General features: G+C 46.1%; 9 protein-coding genes across 9 annotated transcripts; 4 read left to right on the forward strand and 5 right to left on the reverse strand.

Moving 5' to 3' along the window:
- Positions 1 to 187: 187 nt before the first annotated feature.
- Positions 188 to 2,186, forward strand: FSST1_012810 (uncharacterized protein; the record flags this gene model as incomplete). The annotated part of the gene is made up of 3 exons (XM_083236069.1): positions 188 to 574; positions 644 to 1,269; positions 1,394 to 2,186. The coding sequence occupies 3 exons, from the start codon at positions 188 to 190 to the stop codon at positions 2,184 to 2,186; spliced, it is 1,806 nt and encodes a 601-aa protein (XP_083082506.1).
- Positions 2,187 to 3,560: 1,374 nt separating this feature from the next.
- Positions 3,561 to 4,243, forward strand: FSST1_012811 (uncharacterized protein; the record flags this gene model as incomplete). The annotated part of the gene is made up of 4 exons (XM_083236070.1): positions 3,561 to 3,641; positions 3,691 to 3,966; positions 4,016 to 4,062; positions 4,111 to 4,243. 4 exons carry the CDS (start codon positions 3,561 to 3,563, stop codon positions 4,241 to 4,243), a joined length of 537 nt encoding a protein of 178 aa, XP_083082507.1.
- Positions 4,244 to 4,695: 452 nt separating this feature from the next.
- FSST1_012812 (uncharacterized protein) lies at positions 4,696 to 6,106 on the reverse strand (the record flags this gene model as incomplete). The annotated part of the gene is made up of 7 exons (XM_083236071.1): positions 4,696 to 5,018; positions 5,072 to 5,170; positions 5,216 to 5,323; positions 5,374 to 5,448; positions 5,500 to 5,716; positions 5,769 to 5,987; positions 6,083 to 6,106. 7 exons carry the CDS (start codon positions 6,104 to 6,106, stop codon positions 4,696 to 4,698), a joined length of 1,065 nt encoding a protein of 354 aa, XP_083082508.1.
- A 1,906-nt stretch (positions 6,107 to 8,012) lies between these two features.
- FSST1_012813 (Alpha/Beta hydrolase protein) lies at positions 8,013 to 9,789 on the forward strand (the record flags this gene model as incomplete). Its single annotated transcript, XM_083236072.1, has 4 exons — positions 8,013 to 8,218; positions 8,273 to 8,435; positions 8,489 to 8,723; positions 8,774 to 9,789. The coding sequence occupies 4 exons, from the start codon at positions 8,013 to 8,015 to the stop codon at positions 9,787 to 9,789; spliced, it is 1,620 nt and encodes a 539-aa protein (XP_083082509.1).
- Positions 9,790 to 10,030: 241 nt separating this feature from the next.
- Positions 10,031 to 11,287, reverse strand: FSST1_012814 (uncharacterized protein; the record flags this gene model as incomplete). Its single annotated transcript, XM_083236073.1, has 3 exons — positions 10,031 to 10,192; positions 10,252 to 11,036; positions 11,095 to 11,287. 3 exons carry the CDS (start codon positions 11,285 to 11,287, stop codon positions 10,031 to 10,033), a joined length of 1,140 nt encoding a protein of 379 aa, XP_083082510.1.
- Positions 11,288 to 11,749: 462 nt separating this feature from the next.
- On the reverse strand, positions 11,750 to 13,197 carry FSST1_012815 (uncharacterized protein; the record flags this gene model as incomplete). Its single annotated transcript, XM_083236074.1, has 5 exons — positions 11,750 to 11,954; positions 12,002 to 12,306; positions 12,356 to 12,493; positions 12,544 to 12,973; positions 13,025 to 13,197. The coding sequence occupies 5 exons, from the start codon at positions 13,195 to 13,197 to the stop codon at positions 11,750 to 11,752; spliced, it is 1,251 nt and encodes a 416-aa protein (XP_083082511.1).
- Positions 13,198 to 13,815: 618 nt separating this feature from the next.
- FSST1_012816 (alpha/beta hydrolase) lies at positions 13,816 to 15,668 on the reverse strand (the record flags this gene model as incomplete). Its single annotated transcript, XM_083236075.1, has 3 exons — positions 13,816 to 14,032; positions 14,150 to 14,613; positions 14,814 to 15,668. 3 exons carry the CDS (start codon positions 15,666 to 15,668, stop codon positions 13,816 to 13,818), a joined length of 1,536 nt encoding a protein of 511 aa, XP_083082512.1.
- A 1,387-nt stretch (positions 15,669 to 17,055) lies between these two features.
- On the forward strand, positions 17,056 to 17,493 carry FSST1_012817 (MAPEG family protein; the record flags this gene model as incomplete). The annotated part of the gene is made up of 1 exon (XM_083236076.1): positions 17,056 to 17,493. The coding sequence occupies one exon, from the start codon at positions 17,056 to 17,058 to the stop codon at positions 17,491 to 17,493; it is 438 nt and encodes a 145-aa protein (XP_083082513.1).
- Positions 17,494 to 18,656: 1,163 nt separating this feature from the next.
- On the reverse strand, positions 18,657 to 20,405 carry FSST1_012818 (uncharacterized protein; the record flags this gene model as incomplete). The annotated part of the gene is made up of 1 exon (XM_083236079.1): positions 18,657 to 20,405. The coding sequence occupies one exon, from the start codon at positions 20,403 to 20,405 to the stop codon at positions 18,657 to 18,659; it is 1,749 nt and encodes a 582-aa protein (XP_083082514.1).
- Positions 20,406 to 20,458: the final 53 nt, after the last annotated feature.

Genomic DNA, 20,458 nt, shown 5'->3' on the forward strand with positions numbered 1-20,458 from the left:
TCTCTGAAGATCTCAACACGCATGGAGAGGAGGTTTATCAACTCATTCAATATGCTGATTACGTCAGATATCGTGTACCCATGTAATTACTCTACCCCGCACTCATGCCCAGGCTGATATTTGACTCAGAAACCTATTAATTAGTACATAACTTAATTGCTGTCGGACAAGTCGGCCAGCTCACATTATGTCTGGGTTTGAGATCGCAGGTGTGGTGCTTGGGTTATTCCCGATTGTCTGCGATTGTGCCAAAGACTTGAGCGGTGTTGCAAAGGACGCTCAGTCTTGGTGGCAGTTCCAAAAATCGTTTGACGACTTCATCAGGAGACTTTACACAGAGCGTGTATGTTTCGACCAGGTCATCTTGGCTCTTTTAGATCCGTTGCAAGAGCTGTCAAATACGGAACTTGAAGCTCTTCGTTATGACACGAACCCGAGTCTCTGGCATGACTTGCGCATTCAGGAAATGCTCGACCGCAGGATTGATCGGTCCCATCGCGACTGGTTCATGAGACACATGAAGGATATCATCGATGCCCTGAAAGAGTTACGCAGTATGTTGCCCTTTGAAAAGGTAAGTGTTACGCCCATAATGCGCTAAGCAGCCTTCTGCAAGTGGAAGCTGTTGACGGAGTGACATAAGGCCTATCAACTGGACAGCACCGACTTGGAAAGCACGATCTTTAGGCTCAAAATTAGCTTCTCTCATAAGAAGGACGAGCTCCTTGGCACTATTAATAATAGGAACGAAGAGTTACGCAACTATCTCTACATGTCATCACAACTCCATATGAGTCGAACTTCGCTTCAGACAACAACAAAAGATACGAAAAAGCAGGCAAGGTCTCTCAGAAAGCAGCAAGAGCAAGCGGAGTCAGTTTTCAGTGGCTTCAAAACTCATTGGATATGTTGCTGTAATCCCGACAAATGTCATTCGTGTGGTATTTCCACTGAAGGATCAGACATGAAACTCCTCTTCAATGGCGCAAGGAACCAGCATCTAAAAATTGAGGTGGTGGTTCAAAGTGAAACGCAACATTCGAACGAACTATCCTCAGAACCATCGACGGTGCCTACTCAGTCTGACTTGGAAGATCTGACGCAGAAGTCCATTAGGAAACGCATATTAAAGAACATGAGAAAACAAGGCAACAGCATTAGTAGATTGGTACCGTCAACGTTGTTGACATTGTCCAATACAAACAATGTCAGATCTGATAAGAAACACGACAAAGGCCTTGAAAAGCCACCTGAAAAGCTCAAGAAACGGTGCGTTCTTCCTATTGGAATCTACATATAAAGCTAGAAGAAGAGTACACAATTCACAGAAGATGGATACATTATTGCAAGACATACTGTCGTCGGATTTTCGCTAACACGAAACCATGTTCAGAAACCAGCAAGAAAGCAGTAGAAATATTGCACGAACTCCTAAAGTTCAGTTCAACTTGCCTTCAGAACCGGTTGCAACTCCAACTTCCCTGTCTACCGTCAACTACAGGGGTCAAGCAATTAGCGACATGTGCCTCACGATTGATACGCCAAGTCAAGAATCCTGTCTGGGATTCCTAGACCTATCGAACACCAAGCTATTCCTGCATCTGGACCCCCGGAACTATCCAGAGCCTCTCCAGACGCGAAGTTTCGAGGAATTCCTTAGCGAACGGCATCCACGGGACCTCCGTCTGAAGTTGGGCCTAACAGTCATCATGCTCACCCTCAAACTCGGTCCTTTATGGATCCCAGACAAACCACTTAAATCCTCCCTCGTCATTCTGCAAACTCCAGGGTATCCCCCACAGCCCTTCATATCACATTCGTCGATTCATTCATCGCTTGAGTCAACACATACAACGGAATTGGAGAAGGAGAAAGGAAAGGCGACATTTCTTGCTTTTGGTATTATGCTGCTTGAGCTGCTTTTTCGGGGAAGTCTCGAGCAACAACCTTTCTGGGCGACATATACCGATAACGGACAACGACATGAGTTCACTGATTTTGCTGCAGCAAGTAGGTGGCAGAAGGACGCTATTTATGAGTATGGTGAGAAGGTTGCAAATGCGATAAGCAAATGTGTGAACTACACTATTGACAACTCAGTTGATTTACGCAGTGCAGAGTTTTTGCAAGAGGTGTGGGAGATGGTTTTGAGACCGATTGAAGAGACATTAGCGTGTTCTAGTTGAGTAGAATAGTATTGTTATAGTGGCCTGACACTTAGAGAGTAAACGAATCCAATGTATGTTGAGTCCTTTTTGAATGTCGTGACAGTTCTTCTGGCGCGGCTATATAAGATGTTAAAAATTGCGAAACAACACTTTCAAAACGCGAGTTCTCGACAATCTCAGTTTCAATAGAGTTCCAGTAGAGATAGTGGTGAAGATACATTTTTTAAAACATTTATCGCAACTCCTAATTTTCGTATAAGTTGCAGATGGTTTGGATCGATATTGTTAAAAGAGCCAAACTGTTAAACCGGTGACAGCGACTCATCGAATAGGTGGAGCCAACAAACAGTGATCGGTCAGTAATAGAACGAGTTATGACAAAACGCCGATCTTCTACGTAAAGAGACGTCCAAGTCGGGCCGTGCATGCTCTAGATTCGAATGTCTCAAGAAGTTGATCTGTCATTGGGTGCCACTAGACATTAACCCTTGTAAGAAGCTTCAGCCCCCAACACTAACTTATCTCATAAAAGCAGCGATCAGCGCGGAATATGCATAAAACATGCCAGATCAAATGTTCCCTCTACAAATTCTGGTACGAACACTTCATCATGGCTGTCCTGTCGCCAGTCTTTAGGCACGTCCCCTTGTACCTTTCCTTCTTGAATATTTGACAGTAGCTTCCACGGCCAGCCTGACTCCAGCCTGATTCATTATGCACAACGCTGTGGCCCATAATTCATTCCAATCCTTGCATACTGATTGTACGATGGTTGGGCAGCAAGCTGAACGACGGCATGGAGATGAATGAAGGGAAAATGAGATCTGCATGGGTCTACAAAGCTGACCTATGTCACACGTAGGGAGATCACTACACCTCGAAACTTGCTCTCAATCGCATAATTGTTCACATACCGTTGTTACTGTGGAGTCTATGTTATTGGGCTCACAATGCAATGCTTAGTTCATATTGTCACTTGCAGTCCATTGACTGTTTTAGCTATTAAGCTTGACTTTCGGGTATATCTATGTTCTCTCCAAGTCACATTCTAAGCCAATGCTGCAGGCTGTGCGGCTGACGAGTTCGTTATGCGCAGACGCGTCGGCCTGCAATCTCCGGCTTGAGACATCATACTGGGTATTCAACCAACATTACTGTCCATGATGCCTGTTTCAGCCCAGAAAAATGTTGCATAAAGTCCAGACTCAAGCTACATATGATAATATGAGGTAGCAACTGCTATTTACTTCTTCCGTCACTTCGTTATCCAACCTTCAAACAGGCGGGTAACTGAAACAACTACAGACCCTCTCCTATCTCCAGCGAGGAATTCTCTTCTATTTAATCGGTCATCCCAGCCCTACGTAATTTCATTTTTCACGCAGGGGTAACATGAAAGTTATTCCTACCGTCGTAGAGCTCGCCATCACAAAGCTCGTCACGGGAGATGAATTCGTTGAGAACGTCAAGAAGGTTTGCTGTTAGTTTCGCGTTATTACGGAAGTTTTTTGACCATTAATAGGTGAGAGACAAAGTCTGGTCGTCCCCGCCCGCTGAGCTAGAGAACAATCACCAGTGGTTTCAATGCACTATTAGAAATGCGACTCAGTTTCAGATTCATTTCGAAGAAGCCTATTGGGAGTCTGGAAAGTTCTGGGAATCTCCTAATACAGTTCAAGGCTTCGATGACATGACATTCAGCCTCTGTAACTCGGACGACAGCATAAGCAAGGGACCTGCGGGAGGGTTCGTCTTCTCTATAAGCTTGAACGAGGAACATAAGTTTTACTTCTCACTCGTATGTAAAATACACTATCTTGCTATACTTAATACTGACTACAGACAAGGGGCTCATAACCCTCGCTAACAGACAACACAAGCCTGGTCTTGCTGGGTCATAATCACTGCAGGACGGGTACAACGCAGCAAAATCTTGGGGCAGGTTTATTGAGTCTGAGTTCCTTTATAAAATAAAGGATAAGGACGACAATCAGCGTTGTGTGTATTTCCATATCAAACAGCGGATTGGAAAGGAGATGCAAATTGAGGTTATCCAGATTTTCCTAAGAGAATAAGTAAGCTCACTGAATCCGTTAGACATAAGTTACTCATCCAGTCGGTTCAAATCTCGAGTATTTGTTGACATTCTTCGGAAGGTTAGCTACTGGTAGACTGAGGTTACCCTGCAGTGCACATAGAGATCCCTCAAGGGTGTGTTGTGCGAACGAACCTCAATTAGGAATAGCTTAAGACATCAGCCAAGAAGAGCGGAAATAAATAATAATAAAACAAGGATCAATTCCGTTCAATTCCGTTCCATAGGCTCAACAGCCATTGACGCAATATTTCCGGACTTTGGCTTTGTAACAACACGATTCAGCTCCCTCTCTTCACTGCATTTATGCATGTTCTCAGTTTTTACTATTACTCCCGCTGTATTAATAGTATTTCCCTTGTTTACGAAAGAAACAATATTGTAATTTAATAAAGTAAATTATAATTATTATGTTTATATAAAAAAGAAAGATTAGGCAAAGTGGTCGAGCCTCGCTTGCGATTTTCTCGCCTCGTCCTCAGCACTATGTTGCATAAGGATTGTCGTATTAACAGTAATACCCGGCGTCTTATCCGTGCTCGCCACACTTCGTCCCGCTGCCGACTGTAATGACTCCTTGAACAGCTCGTCCTGAGAATCGTTGTTCTGTGTACCACCAATAACGTTGGTGGTGATGCGGCTGTGGTTCGTTCGTCGTGTTTGGTTGCGACCTGTGGAGGAAAGTTCGTATCGTCCGACGTAGTTGGAGCCTGTTCGGGCTGAGGACATTTGTCCGAGGAAGAGGGTTCGTAGGGCTGTGAGAGAGATTAGTGGGATACTATTGTGTGCTTCAGTGGTGTTGACTTACGAGGTAGACAAGTGGCGACGATGGCGACGGCTGTTTCGATCATGGAAACAGTGCATGTCAACATGGTCTCATTCTTCTTGGAGTAGTAGGCTCGGATAACTGCAACTGTTAGATAAGTTGACATCTCGAGGAAGAGGAACATACTGCTAGCAATAACGACAAGGAAACCAAGGGCAAAGATGGCGGCGACACCAATCTTTTGCTTCGTCTTCATCTGTAGTTGAAGAACCATGGAAATGGGCAAACTGATGGCTGCGATGTGTTAGAAAGGTTCGATAAAAGCAAGCATTGCTTATACTTACTGACGATATCAGTGCTAATATTTAGTATAACAGTCAACCAGTAATTCCTCTCAGCTTCCTTGGGATCGCATTGATCTGTGCTTATTGTCAGTCTGTGTTCGTTCGTCGAGTATTCGTGTAACCTACAGGTAGGGTCTTGTGACCATCGCTTGTCGTGAGGAAAGCATTGGAAGATAATGTGGAAGAAAATTGCGGCCCAAAAGCACACCAACAGTCCCAGCGTAATATTGTAAATAGTCTGTAGTCTCGTTCCAGGAGCGGCGAGTCGTTTGTAAAAGAGAACGAGGGCAATCTTGATAGCCCATAGCGAGGTCACGTAAAGAACTGATCCGGGGATGATCATCTATGCCTAGTTAGTAATCACAAATTTTGTATCTAAAGTGACAAAATCTTACCTGCATCATGCCCTTGAACTGCTCAGGTGACGCACCAGGAATATTCGCCATACCCAGATTCCACATATGCTGCTGAATGATAAGATCACCTATCAAACAGCATGCAGACAAAACAATGAGGCCATCGTCAATCTGCAGCAACCCAAGCTTGCGGATACGGATCCACAATCGAAGGATTAAGAAAATGCAGGCAATCGCCGTAGCGATGTACCAAGACACCTAGTTAAACAAGAAGTGTCAGTAAAAGCAAAATAAAGCAAAGACACAAAAGAAAATGGATCAAGGACCCAGGATCCCCAGCAAAAATCACGTACCACTTGACCGAGACCCTCTGCCATTGCAACGTCCACACGTAGATCAATCGCCAAGGTGAAGAAATATATTAAACTTTCAGACCAGAACCAACAGACTGGAAAAATGGAAGGAGGGTATGCAGGTAGTTAACTGATTATTCCCAGCTCTCTGGTAGCGACCCCTGAACCATGCCACCTGCGAATTCAATTTTCTGGTAACCTCGGAGGATAATGTCACAGCGTAATTGCTCGGGGCCTCCCGTCAGCCCATTATGTGTGATGGCAACGCATCCAGCTCCCATAATGCGTTAATGTCGTGGAGAAAGTACTGGACGAAACTAGCATCTAGCCCCGAAGTCAAAATGCGTGCCAAGTGGAACAGTTCTTGTCAGGACTGTCACAACTCCCCAATTATGGAACTTGGCACATCACTAGTTCAGGGCCGTGGCGGTGGTCCAAGTCTTGTCCGGGGGATGTGATTTGGTATGGCCGAAGCCAAGTCCGTTGCATGACATGTCCTCGGCTGTTTGTCATGATTGTGTTATTAAATAGTTGTGTTTTTCTCCCACTCGGAACATCTTAACACGTGCGGAATATTGGAAGTTTTTCGCAAACCATTCCCAGAGTGTCTTCGTTTAGTAGTTCTAGCGCAGCCCATTCCGCATTGACGCACCCACCTGGCGCAGAATCTTCCATGGAATCATGAGATGATCTCCGTTGGGCATCAAATACAGCCTATCAAGTCTTCTGGAAGCCGCGGGAATGGCTTTCCGTCCCTCCAACTCACTCTGTACCTGGTTAGAGAACTCAAACTTGTGTGTAATCTACATTCAATTGGATAGGGACCGAAAGCCACCGAGAAAATTTGATAACGATAAGACATTTCAGCTAAGCGAGGTGCCAGACATGAGTCGGTCCCATTCTACGCCGAACCGAAGTGAACAAAGGCGGGGAGTTGGGAGTTTGCCGATCCGAGCCTCATTCGGCCAACTAGACCTACCCCTGACATTTTTCCTGCAGCTCAAGATTTGCATGTGCGATCGTGAAACGATTGGAAAATGATGCAACTGATCTGCGACAGCCAGGGCAAGGGGCAAATCCTACGAGATGTCACATCGACTTGAACTCTCTTTTAGATAGATGAGATCCATTCTCAAATCCGATTTTGCGATCTGTATCTGACATTTCACTAGATTCGATAATGACAAAGGGAGAGGCTTTTTTTTCTCCCGTGCCGTCTTTAGCATAGGGCAAAACCTCAACGGCGATATCAGCCACCACACTAAATTGGCCCCTTTTTCCTTCTCACGTTCGAGAACGCTATAAAACGGTTTCTATGTCTCGGGGTTCGTTCATGAACCTAATCAATAGCTCATAGTTATCTCAGCTTGTTCGCCGGCTTCTACGCTATAAATGGTTAGTATGAGGACACTAACTATAGTTCGCCGGCCCGATAAAGTCCGCTTCATCCGGACAGGGAATTGCATAGCATTGAATGATGGGAATACTATGCTGTGACCTTGCAGGGCAAGTCTAGATCTGAAAAATCTGGGTAATGTTACGACTTTATAACTTGACGTTGTATTCAAGAGGAGAGACCTGCCTAAAGAAGACGAACCGTTACTTTTAGATACCACGTGGATATTATTGATCGGAGTTTTCGCATGGTTATGGTTCTGACAAGACCCTGCATGCCAACAAGGTTCCTTACCGTCGACTCCACTGCCGAGCCCGCTACAACGTCTCCAATAAGTTAGCAACCCGCCCCCTTTTCGGAGATTCCACCTTATTCCTCAACGCCACTGCGTCACTTTTTTCTCTTTTAAATGGCTTGCAGGAAGCAGGAACAACACATTGTCTATCATCCACCTCTCTGTTTCAGCCCAAAGCCTGTTCGTCCCTGTTTCCGCACCTCACTTAACCTCTTTGGCAGAAGATAAACACTCTCACAATGGTCCTGCATAACACTATCTTCAGTTTGGCTACGGGTTTGACCCTGGCTGTTTCGTGTGTCGTTGCAGCTCCCCCCGCCCCTCCTTGCCCTCCTCTTCCTCCAACCGCTGTCCCTCAGGGAAAGATTGAGGGCTTCCGCGATGCTCACTGCAACGCTGTTTATCTTGGAGTGCCTTTCGCTGCATCCACTGGTGGACAGAACAGGTAAGATCACATAAATTGCTAGGATGAAGCTCGCATTCGACTAACACCCTGCAGATGGAAGGCTCCTCAAGACCTTCCCGAGTCTGGTCGTCTTATCACAGCCAAGGCATACGGGCCAACATGTCCTCAAGCTATCAGCAATGATGCCTTTACTCGCCAAGATGAGGATTGCTTGAACATGAACATCTGGGCTCCCAAGAACGGAAAAAATCTACCCGTTAGTCCCACTTTGACAACATATGGATCGGCGCAATGACTAACATCTCCTAGGTCTTCGTTTACATGTATGGTGGTGCTATGGTTACGGGCTCCAGCAGCAACCCCCAGATCCAGGGCACTAACTTTGCCCGCAATGGAGTTATCTATGTCAACTTCAATACCCGAGAGAGCATCTTTGCTTCTCCCCACTCTTCTGAGTTGAAGGACGCTAAGCCCAATGACACCCAGAACTTTAGCATCTTGGATGTTGAGAAGGCTCTTGACTGGGTCCACAAGAACATCAAGGGTAAGCGGCACAATTATTCTATAATTTTACATGTGACTGACACGATACAGCATTCGGTGGTAACCCTGACCACATCGTCTTTGGTGGTCACTCTTCCGGTGGTGTTCAGGTCGATCACTACCTATGGAACAACCCCAAGACCTTCCTCAAGGGAGCTGTCGAGATGAGCGCCAACGCTATCTCAGGCCCTGCCTACGCCCCCGTCGACGAGGCTCTTAACGCTGTCGCTGAGGAAGTTGGCTGCCCCAAGGCTGGCAACGCCCAGCTCGAGTGTCTCCGCAATGTCAACCTGCTTGACTTCCAGACCAAGAACTTCAACTCCACCTTCAACACCTGGTTCACCCCCGTTGTTGATGACATCACCCGATTTTCTGACTACAAGGCCCGTCTTGCTTCCGGCGGCTACGCTTCTCAAGTCCCTCTGCTGACTGGTACCTCCGACGGCGAGGGAACCATCTTCAGCCTTGTCTACGGTGCTGAGAACAGTGACTTCAGCTCTTGGATCAACACATTTGACGCTGACAGCGCTCACATTCCCGACGCTGACCTTATCTCCGCTTACAAGCCCGCTGATTTTGCCAGCGAGTCTCTTCGCAGCGGTATCCAGTACGGTGACGCCCGCTTCAACTGCCCTGTCGATTACCTCCTTGATCTCCGCAGCCAGCAGCAGAAGACTTGGGTCTACCGTTTCTTCGGTGCTTACGACAACGTCGTTGGACCCCCCAACACTGCTCCTACCCACGGTACCGAGGTCCCCTTTTTCCACGGTGGCAATGAGTGCTTCAAGTCTCTCCAGGGTGTCACCACTGCTCAGCAAAAGCTTGCCGACTCTATTCACAAGTGGTTCGTTGCTTGGATCAAGAACCCCGCTGCTGGCCCTGGCTGGAACACTGTCGACAAGGCTGGCGAGTTGGTCAAGCTCGGTGTTCCTGGTGATGAGCTTACCTGCAAGAAGGCTGTCCGAAGTGACTTTAACGGCGTTTGCCAGGCTGTTTACAAGCCTAACATGCCCAAGTACCCTGTCGTGCAGTCCGTTTCTGCCATTGTCGATGAGCTCTTGGCTTAGAGAGTACATACGAAAAGTTGAAGAAGGTTCATGATGACATGCCTCCGCGATATGACATGCAGCATTTTATAGATTGATAGATATTGAGGTGGTTCATCTCAGCGCCCAGATAAAATAATAATTAATATCTTTGGCTACAATAATCTGCACTGTATGCTCTTCACTAAAGTGACTTCTTCACCATGTCCATAACATTGTTCAGGCGGGTCAGTTTGCAGCTATCAGACTGGACTGGCCTTTGCTATAGTTTGCTGCTTTCTCTCCACATCAACACTGGCTTTATCACACGCCCGCTTTCCATGTCCGAAAACGCCTTCTCGTAATCCTCCATGTCGTAGTACTTGACCAACTTCTCTAGAGGCAGGGCTCCTTGGGAGTGCATTTTGATCAGTTCGGGAATTAACTAGCATCGGATGAAAGTCAGTAATCATGCTAAAACTGGCTTCCTTGAGAACGACTTACAACTCCTGGATTGCTATCACCCTCCGAGCACCCAACGTATTCTTTCCCATACGTCAGATGACTCATGATGTCTATCTTAGCTGTGGCCATTCCGCCAGGTGCACCAACAGTTGCAGCCCTTCCTCTCATTCCCAGTGACGCTACCATAGTTTCTATGATGGTTGGAACACCGGTGCAGTCGACTGCAAAGTCAACACCGATCGGTGGACAGATTTCTTGGATAGTGTCAATGATATGTTCTTGATCTGGTCCAAGTACACCATGTGTCGCGCCTAGCTCTTTTGCCAATTCAAGTCTCGAAGTTTGGAGGTCAATGGCGATAATGGTTCCCGCTTTTCGAGCTTTGGCACCCATGATGGCCGCCAAACCAACCGACCCAACTCCAAACACGGCGACAGAACTTCCAGGTTTGACATTTAGAGTGTTGAAAATTGCTCCGACACCGGTTTGAATGCCGCATCCGAGAGGCGCGAAGAGCTCGAGTGGTGTTTCTTGTGGGACTTTGACAAGGCTTGTTCGATGAACGATAGTGTGTCTGGCGAATGAGCTCTGACCGAAGAATCTGCTATGCATTGGTTTGTTACGACCATCTCTGATGGTGAACATGGTGGCTGAGCCATCCTCGCGCCGCCCACCAAAATTGTAAAGGTTGAAGGTGTAACAATAAGCGGGATGGTTTGATACGCAACTAGGACAAGTCCCACAAGATGAGAATGATAGAAGCACCTTATCGCCCTTGGAGACATTCGTGACACTGGAACCTATCCCAAGGACAACGCCTCCGCCTAAAATATATATATATTAGTATGTTTATTCAAGTGTGTAATAGAGAGAGTGGCTTACCTTCATGGCCAAGGACGGCATTCTTAGCACATGGCAGTTTGCCGCTAGCACAAGCTAGATCTGTGTGACAAACTCCTGAGGCATAGATCTCAACAAGTGCCTCATCAGGTTGTAGAGAGCCTAGATGGACTTGCTGAAGCTTGAAGTGACCATCAAGATTTGGAGCGACGAGTGCTGTTGTTGTTCGTGACATGGTGGGAATAATGCGGGGAAGTTTGAGTCAAATTGATCATGATTATCTTCGATCTCATTTAAGGACATTTGGAAACTGCCTCGGTTGGCAATGGGATAGCATATTTGCCGGTACATATTGCCGGTCGGAGGCGATGTGGGGTAACGGGTTCTGATGTTGATCTTCTGCCACCTGAAGGGTCCGGGAGGAATCCGGGGAAGAGGGGTTCTAGAAGGGGTAGATAGGTGGTAATCAGCATCGACATTGTAAAATCCGCGATCAAGTCATTCACTTGAAACCATACCTATTTGGTCTCATCGCGTCAATATGGGCTCATGTGTAACTGAAGTCGCGTTAAGCAGACTGTGAGTCGAACTCGGAATCGTATCAACGAAAGTAAAAGGAGTAATTTAGCTAGTAGCCATTATTCTGGAAGTTCCAGCTCGCCGCAAAGCCGGGGGAGATAATTTATAAATATGTTCTCTATGCCTCGTTTACAGGATTCTCAATAGCATCGCCTTTCTCAATTGCATTCTCTGGCAAACCATTGTTCTTATCAGCAGCGCTGCTAGACTCGTTTTCGTAATTAACACGGCCTTCAACCTTCCAAATTGTTAAAAAGGCTGGAAACAAGCTGAGCGTCCAGAAAACAACATTGATAACTGTTGTATAAAAAGGCGAGAATTTACTACTCAAGTTAGTAACCCCCATACGCCCTTCATTGGATCAACTTACCTGCTGTTAATGCCAAACGCCGCGCACTGCCCCCAACTCTCCACACCGCGTAACAAGCCCGTCGATCGACTTAGCTCCAAGGTGCCATCACCAATAGTACCAATGAGAAAGTACAGATAGTTTTGCACCATGTTTCCACTCGTCTGTAGCATAATGTAAATGCCAAATGCTCGACCGAAACCTGGTGAGGTCCAGTCAAGGTAGTCGGGGCGTCTCTGTTCGAAGCCGTGTTGGACGATGAGTACCCAGATCCACAGGAGAGTAAAGAGGCCAGCGGAGAAGATGAAACCGTAGCGTATGCGAGACTGAGAAATGTCAGATGTTGTATTAACGAAGTATAGTGTTATGATTTACCCTGACTGTGATCCTGCTATTGTCAAGGAAAATGCCGAATAGTATGCAGGCAAGGGTGCCGGTAATAGCTGATAGAAACGAAGCCAAAGCTCGAGCTCGAACAGTAAAGTATAAGGTGAGGTAAGTCGAAGCGTAACCCTAGGAGTCATCAGCATCATCAATCGCATTATTCATGGACACAATCCTACCCAATAGAACCAGCTGGAAAAGAAGATAGGCAGCAATAGACCAATCTTGGGTGTCGTGACTGTCTTCCATAGCATTCGCAGTTGCTCCTTAGCTGGAGTCTTGGCCTCTACAATGATATGCGTTCCATCCGGTCGTTGTGTCTTATCCGGAGGTGCAAGTAAAAACGCAACCGGAAACGAAAGAACTTGTAGACAGACAAAGACAAGGATGGTTACGTAGGATACCTTGCCACCTTCTGAACGATTGGCATTTAGACCGAGATTAATGGCACCACCGATGAGTTGTCCACTATTTTTGAAGCCAAGCCAAAGCGCCAGATAGCGACCTCGCTTTGCATGCTCGGGATATGAGAGGATGATGGCACCCTCTGCAGCCCAGTACAGGCCTGCACTGACACCGCAGATAGCAGCACCAACAATGACAAACCACCTAGATGAATAATTAGCCACGTGAAATCCAATGATGGGAGAAGCAACTTACTCAGTGCCGTAGCGGTTGTTCTGATAGAGTGCAGCGCTATAAACAGACCACCCAAGAGTGCCAGTAATCAAGGTGTTCTTGACACCGATCCAGTTAACAAAGATGGGAGAGAGAATACAGAACAAGCCCATCAGGCCAAAGACCAAAGAATTTCCAGCGTTTACCCACGCCATGTTAGCAGTTTTCATTGCATAGAGTCTTTCAACGTACTAGATATGGCTCGAGTGCGCCGCCCGCACCTAGAGAATTATTCGCATTCTGTGAAAGATATTAGCCAGGTGCAAACTACATGTAAGAGAAAAGTTGTTACTTACCCATAATCCAGGACCCAGCAACGCGATAATGCCGCAGATGATCATCTGGGCTAAAACACTTCTTCGGAACGACATGGCTATTTATTATTAGTGCCAATACCTGTTACCTGAAGCAAGAATAGTTTTGAAAAGGCTCGAGTTGAATGCATGCGCGGATAAACAGGGAAAATATGCATAAATTCCATATGACAATCTCAATCGTGTGACAGAAGAGTGAAAGAAAAAGAGAAGGAAACAGAGGAGGTTACAGGGAGATAAGATGGGTAAGTCAGATTGCTCACTGTAGACCTGCGATGGCGCAATCGAGGGACCCTGTAAAAGGTCTTGGCAACAGCTCACATCTTATCTTTGCCATAGGAGAAAAAATCTTCACAATCGGTATGTATGGCCACATGAGGTAAAGTCGAATTACTCAGACAAGGGTAAATGACAAAATTTGCCTTAACTTCTTGACACAATAACAATAGTTTAGTTATCTCATTTCAACACATCCTCCAACACCAAGCTACCAAGCTCTGCTCCCAATAGCATCTGTTGTAAGTTCTGCACAAATGCTGGCGCTATCGGCTGCTTCTGCCCCAACGTACAGGTCAATTGCAAAGCGCTCTTCTCCCAAGCGCGAATAATAATGTAGGCGACTGTTCTAACAGCTTCATCCTCAAGGTTCCATAGTGACTCATGATGTTCATAGTACCTAGCCAATAAATATCATGTCCGTTATATGATGTCCTCGTTAGAGTTTTGTTCCAGTACACCAATGGAGTAATAAACCTCTCGAAGTCGGAAGTTTAGCCAAGCTGTCCAACGGAACCACGGATGCATCGCTTCAATAGAGTCTTGAGCATATTCTGCAAGGTCTATATGGTTTTCGTAGAAGCTTCTCTGTGGCTTGGAAGTATTGGTTATAACACTAGTAAGACTGTTGGGGATTTTGGTTATGCCGGTTCTGATGCGCATAGCTGCCTCGTATATAGGCCCGGCAGATACGTCACAGTAGAGCCTTTCCATAACACCGAGTCGCATGTTAAGTTTCGTAATAAAAAGGTCGCAAGCCGCTGCTGATATAGGCAGGTTTCTCGGGTTGTGATGTGAATCCGACTGATTAATAAGAACGTCTTCAATATGCGAGAGTCCACAGCAATTTAGTAGAATTTTGTTTGCTTCATATGTCATGACGCTGTAGGTTGTATCAGCAGGTCCATCGATGGAAACTACTTCTTCCGTCATGCCGGGGAAGAGGTCGCGATCGTTGACGTTGTGAGGTAACCTTGTACTCTAATCAAATATATTTCTTACTAGCCGTGTGAATTACTGCATAATAATACTCCTGTACTTCGCAGGTCTTAATGGGATTAGAAAGCACGGTGGGACGAGTAACCTACGGTTGTCTTATACTACTTAAAAAGACAATAATATTGTTCTTAACTAAGGTAGGTATAGAAGTGCTTAGCCAACTTGTCAGCTGTAAAACGTACTGTCTCTTCATTGTCATAGAAGTCATAATGAGCTCCTTCTACCCATGCTATCTCCTTTTGTGATCTTACGTTCTCATATACTATACGCGCTTGATCTGGGAAGGCGGCCTTTTCGGAATGTACAATAAGCGTGGGCGCCTCAACAAGTGAAGCTTGCGCTACAGGATCCCAGTCGATCCAGGCACCCCAGGATGCCACAGCAAATTCGTTGCGCCACTCACGTATATTACCACGTGTTGTGTCTTCATAATACGGTTTTGACCCAGGGCTGGCGGACTCGTTCGCAGAGCCACCGTAAGCCTTGATAAGCTTGATCTCTTGGGTGTCATTGTATAGCTTGGTTGCTTCCTGACCTTGGGCGCGTTTGAGTTTGACGGCTTCCTCTCCACCGTGTAAAACAGTTGACATGGAGGCAGACGGGAAGAATCCAGCAACGGTTGCTATTGCTTTGACACGAGAATCGTTTGCCGCCGGGTAGAGGACATTGCCACCCGAAGTGCATATCCCAAGCAAGCCAGTCCCTGCCACGTCTGAGCGATGTGATAAAAACTCCAAAGCAGCTGAGAGATCTGCGGCCTTGGACTCGGGATCTTCGCGTTGTCGAAAAGCACCACCGCTTTGGCCCCAATTTCGGTAATCAATAGCGAGACTGATCACCCCACGCCGTGCCAACTCGCCTGCATAAGTTCCTGCCATCATCTCTTTCACACTGGCCATGGATCCCCCTACCGCCACTGCTGGGTAACGTCGGTTAGGGTCATAATTGTCGGGTAGGTAGAGGTGACCTGCGATATGGTCGCCCTCACATGCAAAGCTGACTGTTTTTCGCGTCGAGGTGTTGCGTATGGTACTCATCCTTGCGGCGGATCGAGAAATCGACGGGAGTATGTTGAAGGAAAGTAATGATGCTGCAGTCTTGAACATACCAAGCTTTTGGCAAAGCAGAACAGCTCTAACAAAAGGTGTTAAATTCGTAGGTAGACTAGATGGCCCTACTACAAAAGTGCAACTAATCTGTTAGCAGTAGTTAAACTGAGTTCTCTTGTTTTCTAGGTGGTTGCGCAGCTTTAAATACCAAAGAAGTTTACTCAACTACTTCCTTAACACCGGTGTTATCGCCGAAACAACACGCTTTTAAAAATGGTGTCTTTATCAGTTCGGAGGGTTTAAGTGTTCGACGGATGAATTATTACCAGCCGGAGCTGTTATTTTAGAGGAGGTGTGGGTCATGGCGAATCTGTGTTTGTGGCGTATGCGCCTACGCTAACCGTATCTCAAAATTGCATCACGGCAAACACCACGCTTGTCAGTATTGAGTCGAGTTCGGGCCGTAACAATATACCGATACTAATGGATGGATGGCACCTGCACGATTCTTCTGCTTATGTTGGCCATTTGTTCTATCTCTCCAAGACGTCCAGAAGACGCCATTGGGAAGAGCCTTAATAATGCTACCACCCTAGCGGCTGTGTCACGTGTACCCCATATTCTTCAACGAACTACATAGAAACACAATTACTCCTCACCGTAACCCTAACTCTCAGCTCACAGCAAGATAGATCCTAAGCATATATACAAACCCTTTAGCATAATTAAAATCTGCCCCCTATCTATTAACAAAATGTCTTGATCTTAACACGCCTAACCCGCTCTATTTACTGTTCAAAGGCATAACACTTGGCAATGCTCAGTACAGAACATTATCCTACGAGTGCCAAAATAAACCCAATACACAATTGTTTATCCCTTCGAAACTCAACCGTGACATAACGTACAATGATTAGCCATCTGAAACTATTACCTACTCATCGAGAAGAAACATAGCGTCAGCCGGAAGTAGGGCGGATCTAGGCGGCGAAATATGAAGTTCTAATTCTCCGCTAGCGTGGATATTTGTAACTCAGTTTCATTGTCAACAGACGCGGAGCTACCGGAGTTAGGTGATTAGCTTGTTAAATCTTCCCTATGCCCCAGTGTAGATGGGATCCGTATCCGCTGAACTTGTCAAAGAGTAAAATCTAAATACAGAGCTGACAAATTGTAGATGGTATCTCGGATCGATTTTCGTATTTATGGAGAATCCTTCAGCGTATTCAGCTAAAAGAGATTCGTCACTATCTGCAAATCTACTAATCTCTACATTCTACATCCAAGACCTCAGTCTTTTACCTGTTTCGGTTGATTCATCCCTTCTGACATTCCTCCATACACGTGCAAACATCATCCAACACTTCGCAACAAAATGTCTCCTCTCATTGCTGACAAGCCACTCCTTGGCCCCCTTCTTGGCCTCAACGCCTGGACCTTTGCCATGGAAGCACTGCTGTACATCCGCAGAACCCCTGCGCTTTCCAAATACAACATCAGCTTCGACCCAGCCATTGTCAAAAAGGAAAAGGCCGAAAAACTGCCTGCTTCCGTGCAGTGGCCAGCAGACAACTTCAACAACTTGCTTGAGCAACCTACCCAATTCTACGCTGTGTTGCTGGGCTTGACCGCCTTGGGCGTCAAGGACAAGATTACTGTTCGTATGGCATGGGGTTACGTTGGTCTGAGGTTTATATACAGCATGGTTCATGTTACTACCAACAATGTCCTGGTGCGCTTCCCAGTTTTCGCCGCCAGCTCACTTGTCCTTGTGGGATTGACAGCCAAGGCGGGTTGGGAGCTTCTCTTCTGATGTTGTTGCTGGGGAAATACATTCAACTAGTAGTGATCTGCATAGGCATTGAAAGAATGCGGGTGATAGATCACAATACACTGATGGCTGAATGTATACTTTGAGGCGTTTCTCAGGTCTAGAAAAATAGAGGTAGTTAGTTGTCCATAGAAGGTTATCAACAGCGCATTGACCTCTGCTCTACAAACGCACTAATAACATCGTTGATGACGCAACATGTAATATTCACGCTAATGATGCACTTCTAGTTTAGCCATTGGGTCAGGCTAACTTTCAGCTCTGTTCGACGTCATAGGCTTGATCACGGATCTACATAGAACCGAAGAATGTCTCACTTTCGAGTCAAAACTTGATATCCTTTCTGCCACACTGATTTCCCCTCATTCATCCCTCTGCTTTCACCTTTCATTTTTACAGATCAATTTATGACACAATCATGGCCACTGTCGAAATAAACGATGCCGTGTTCTGCCAGCAACATATTGCAGAAGTGGTCAGTATACTTTGTTTTAAATCTAAACAAGGCCGTTGTACTAAATTGATGAATAGTGCCAAGATTGCGATGTAGATCTTCGTGAGGAAAATGATGGGTTCTACGGGGTTTGTTTGATAACTACTAATCCTTCAATAAGGAACACATATAACTAATTCAATTGTATAGTTTGACACCGTGGATCGCGACGGCCTTACATGCCCACCAGTTTCTACAAATGATAATGGCACATATGTATGTGATCAGCATGACAACCAGAATGAGTTACGAAAATGCTATCCTGAGGGAATATTATCCTGACTCTAATATGTAGTCTGTAATATGTGTTTCAGTTGGAAAAAGCAGATTACAATGCTTCGTGCGGCCGCAAAGAGAGCAGGTCGCCGAAGCTAGCTTGTGCTAGCAGTTAGAGTATTATAACACGTCAACATCGCAGTATCCAAAAGACAGGATACAGGTATATTGATAGGAACCAAATACATTACAAATACATATTCAGACATCACAATAGAGGTCCTCATATGATACGCATAATAGTTGAGTTATTTAAAATATTTGAAGAAGGCGCAGACAGTAAGCTATCATGTGTACCTCACGTTCATCTCAATACTTAATATCCATTCCGCTCTGTCAACTCTCCCTTTTAACCCCTCCAGTCTTAACACCTCCTCTAAGATGAAGAAAGAGAGGCTGCTTCTGTCAGAAGCTTTACAATGGCATTTCGTGTACTCAGGCGATCGTCCAACAATAACGAATTAACTGCTATCTTGATTGCCGTATTTCCTCTCGCATCCTTAGATATGGGATCAGCCCCATGTTCAAGTAAAGCCTTGGCCATGCTTATGCTACCGTGAGCAGCTGCGAAATGCAATGGAGTGTAACCAAACCGTACTATCGCCCCTGATTTTTCAGGATCTTGGATGCTCTCCTGGACTTCGTGACCCCAGTAATAATACTTGGGTCCTATTTCCCCCAGTTCATTCCAAAACAGAAATGTTGCTCGGGCGTGTATATCAACACCACGATGGATCATGTTGTCCACGAACTGGGCAAGTTCATCATTTTCTTTCTTTTTGCCTGCGAAAAGGGAAAGGCAATGCAGGGGCGTCCATCCCTCAGCTGTAACAGCACGAGGGTCGGCGCCGTGAAAGAGAAGGAACTTTGCAATTCCCAAAGCTTCAGATGTTGACTTTGAGAACCCGTTTATCTGCGAGCCTTGCCTCGCTGGGGTCAAGGCGCAATGTAGGGGTGTCCAGCCATTTTTGTTGGTACCATTGACATCAAGACCTTGGCTGAGGAGAAACTCCACGATATCACGCTTAGCTCCCGCAGCTCCGTGATGTAGTAACGTTTCGCCGAAGTTGTTCTTAGATCTCAATGCTTGACTCCTTTCCTCCGATGGACAAGAGGATAGATATAACTGTAGTGTGTTCAGGTTGGAGCCAAAAGCTGCAGCGTGAAGGGGGGTACCCCCAGACTCATTATCCCCCAGCGAAACGGAGACATTGTGACTGAGAAGAATACGAATCGCGGTCTCATTCAAACGCACTGAGGGTCCACTTCGGATCAAAGCGGTTGGTGAACCCAAAAAGTGCAATGCTGACTTCCCTCTGCGGTCAGTAGCGTCTGGATTAGCTCCCTTGTCGAGCAACACTTTCAAAGCTCCAACCAGACTTATAGAGCGAGCAGCAGTAATGATTGGCGGCTGTCCATTGATAATGGCGTTTGGGTTGGCCCCAGCATCGATCAAGTGCGCGATCAAAAGCTGTTGCTGGAGATAATCATCACCATTGTAGTCGAGTTTGAAGTCGTCTCCAATTAAAGGCTTATATTCCACTGCATGATGCAAAGCCTTGTCTAAAACATCTTGGGGAAAAGATAATTCGGTAGTAAGGAGTTCTGCAGAGTATGCCTTCCAGCTCTGCGCTGCCCAAAACAAAGCTTCGTTCTTGGCTTCTGTTGTCCATTCCTTCCAACTCAATAAAGCACGTAGGATCGTGATCTGACCGTTGATTGAGGCTTCGAGTAGACACAGATTGATTTCTTTCTTCTTTATCTCTGCTTGGGAGTGAAGATGCTGCCATAATCGCCAAAGGAGGCGTTGATTACCCAAACGTGCAGCTAATGCTAGTGGCGATAAGCGATGCTCATGTTTGGACGAACCAGCAGCGACGTCGACGCCACTTTGCAATAGTATATTTACTGCCTCGATATTGTCCAAATAGACAGCCACATGTAGCGGAGTCCCCCAACAGCCATCACCATCCGACAACAAAAATGAAGCCTCGCGGGAACGAAGCACTTCTTGTAAGGTCGATACGTCGTTCTTGCAGATCGAGACATGTAATGGGTAGTCAGATTCTGCCCTTCGGAATGTATCCTTGATGCGATCTACAATGGACATACGCCGTAGCATCATTTCGCTCTCACAAAGTTGCGGTATAAAAGGGAAGTAAGAAGTCAATTGGTTTA

This window comes from Fusarium sambucinum, chromosome III (genome assembly GCF_050947815.1).
Source record: "Fusarium sambucinum isolate potato_lamoka chromosome III, whole genome shotgun sequence".
Taxonomy (NCBI): Eukaryota; Fungi; Ascomycota; class Sordariomycetes; order Hypocreales; family Nectriaceae; genus Fusarium; species Fusarium sambucinum.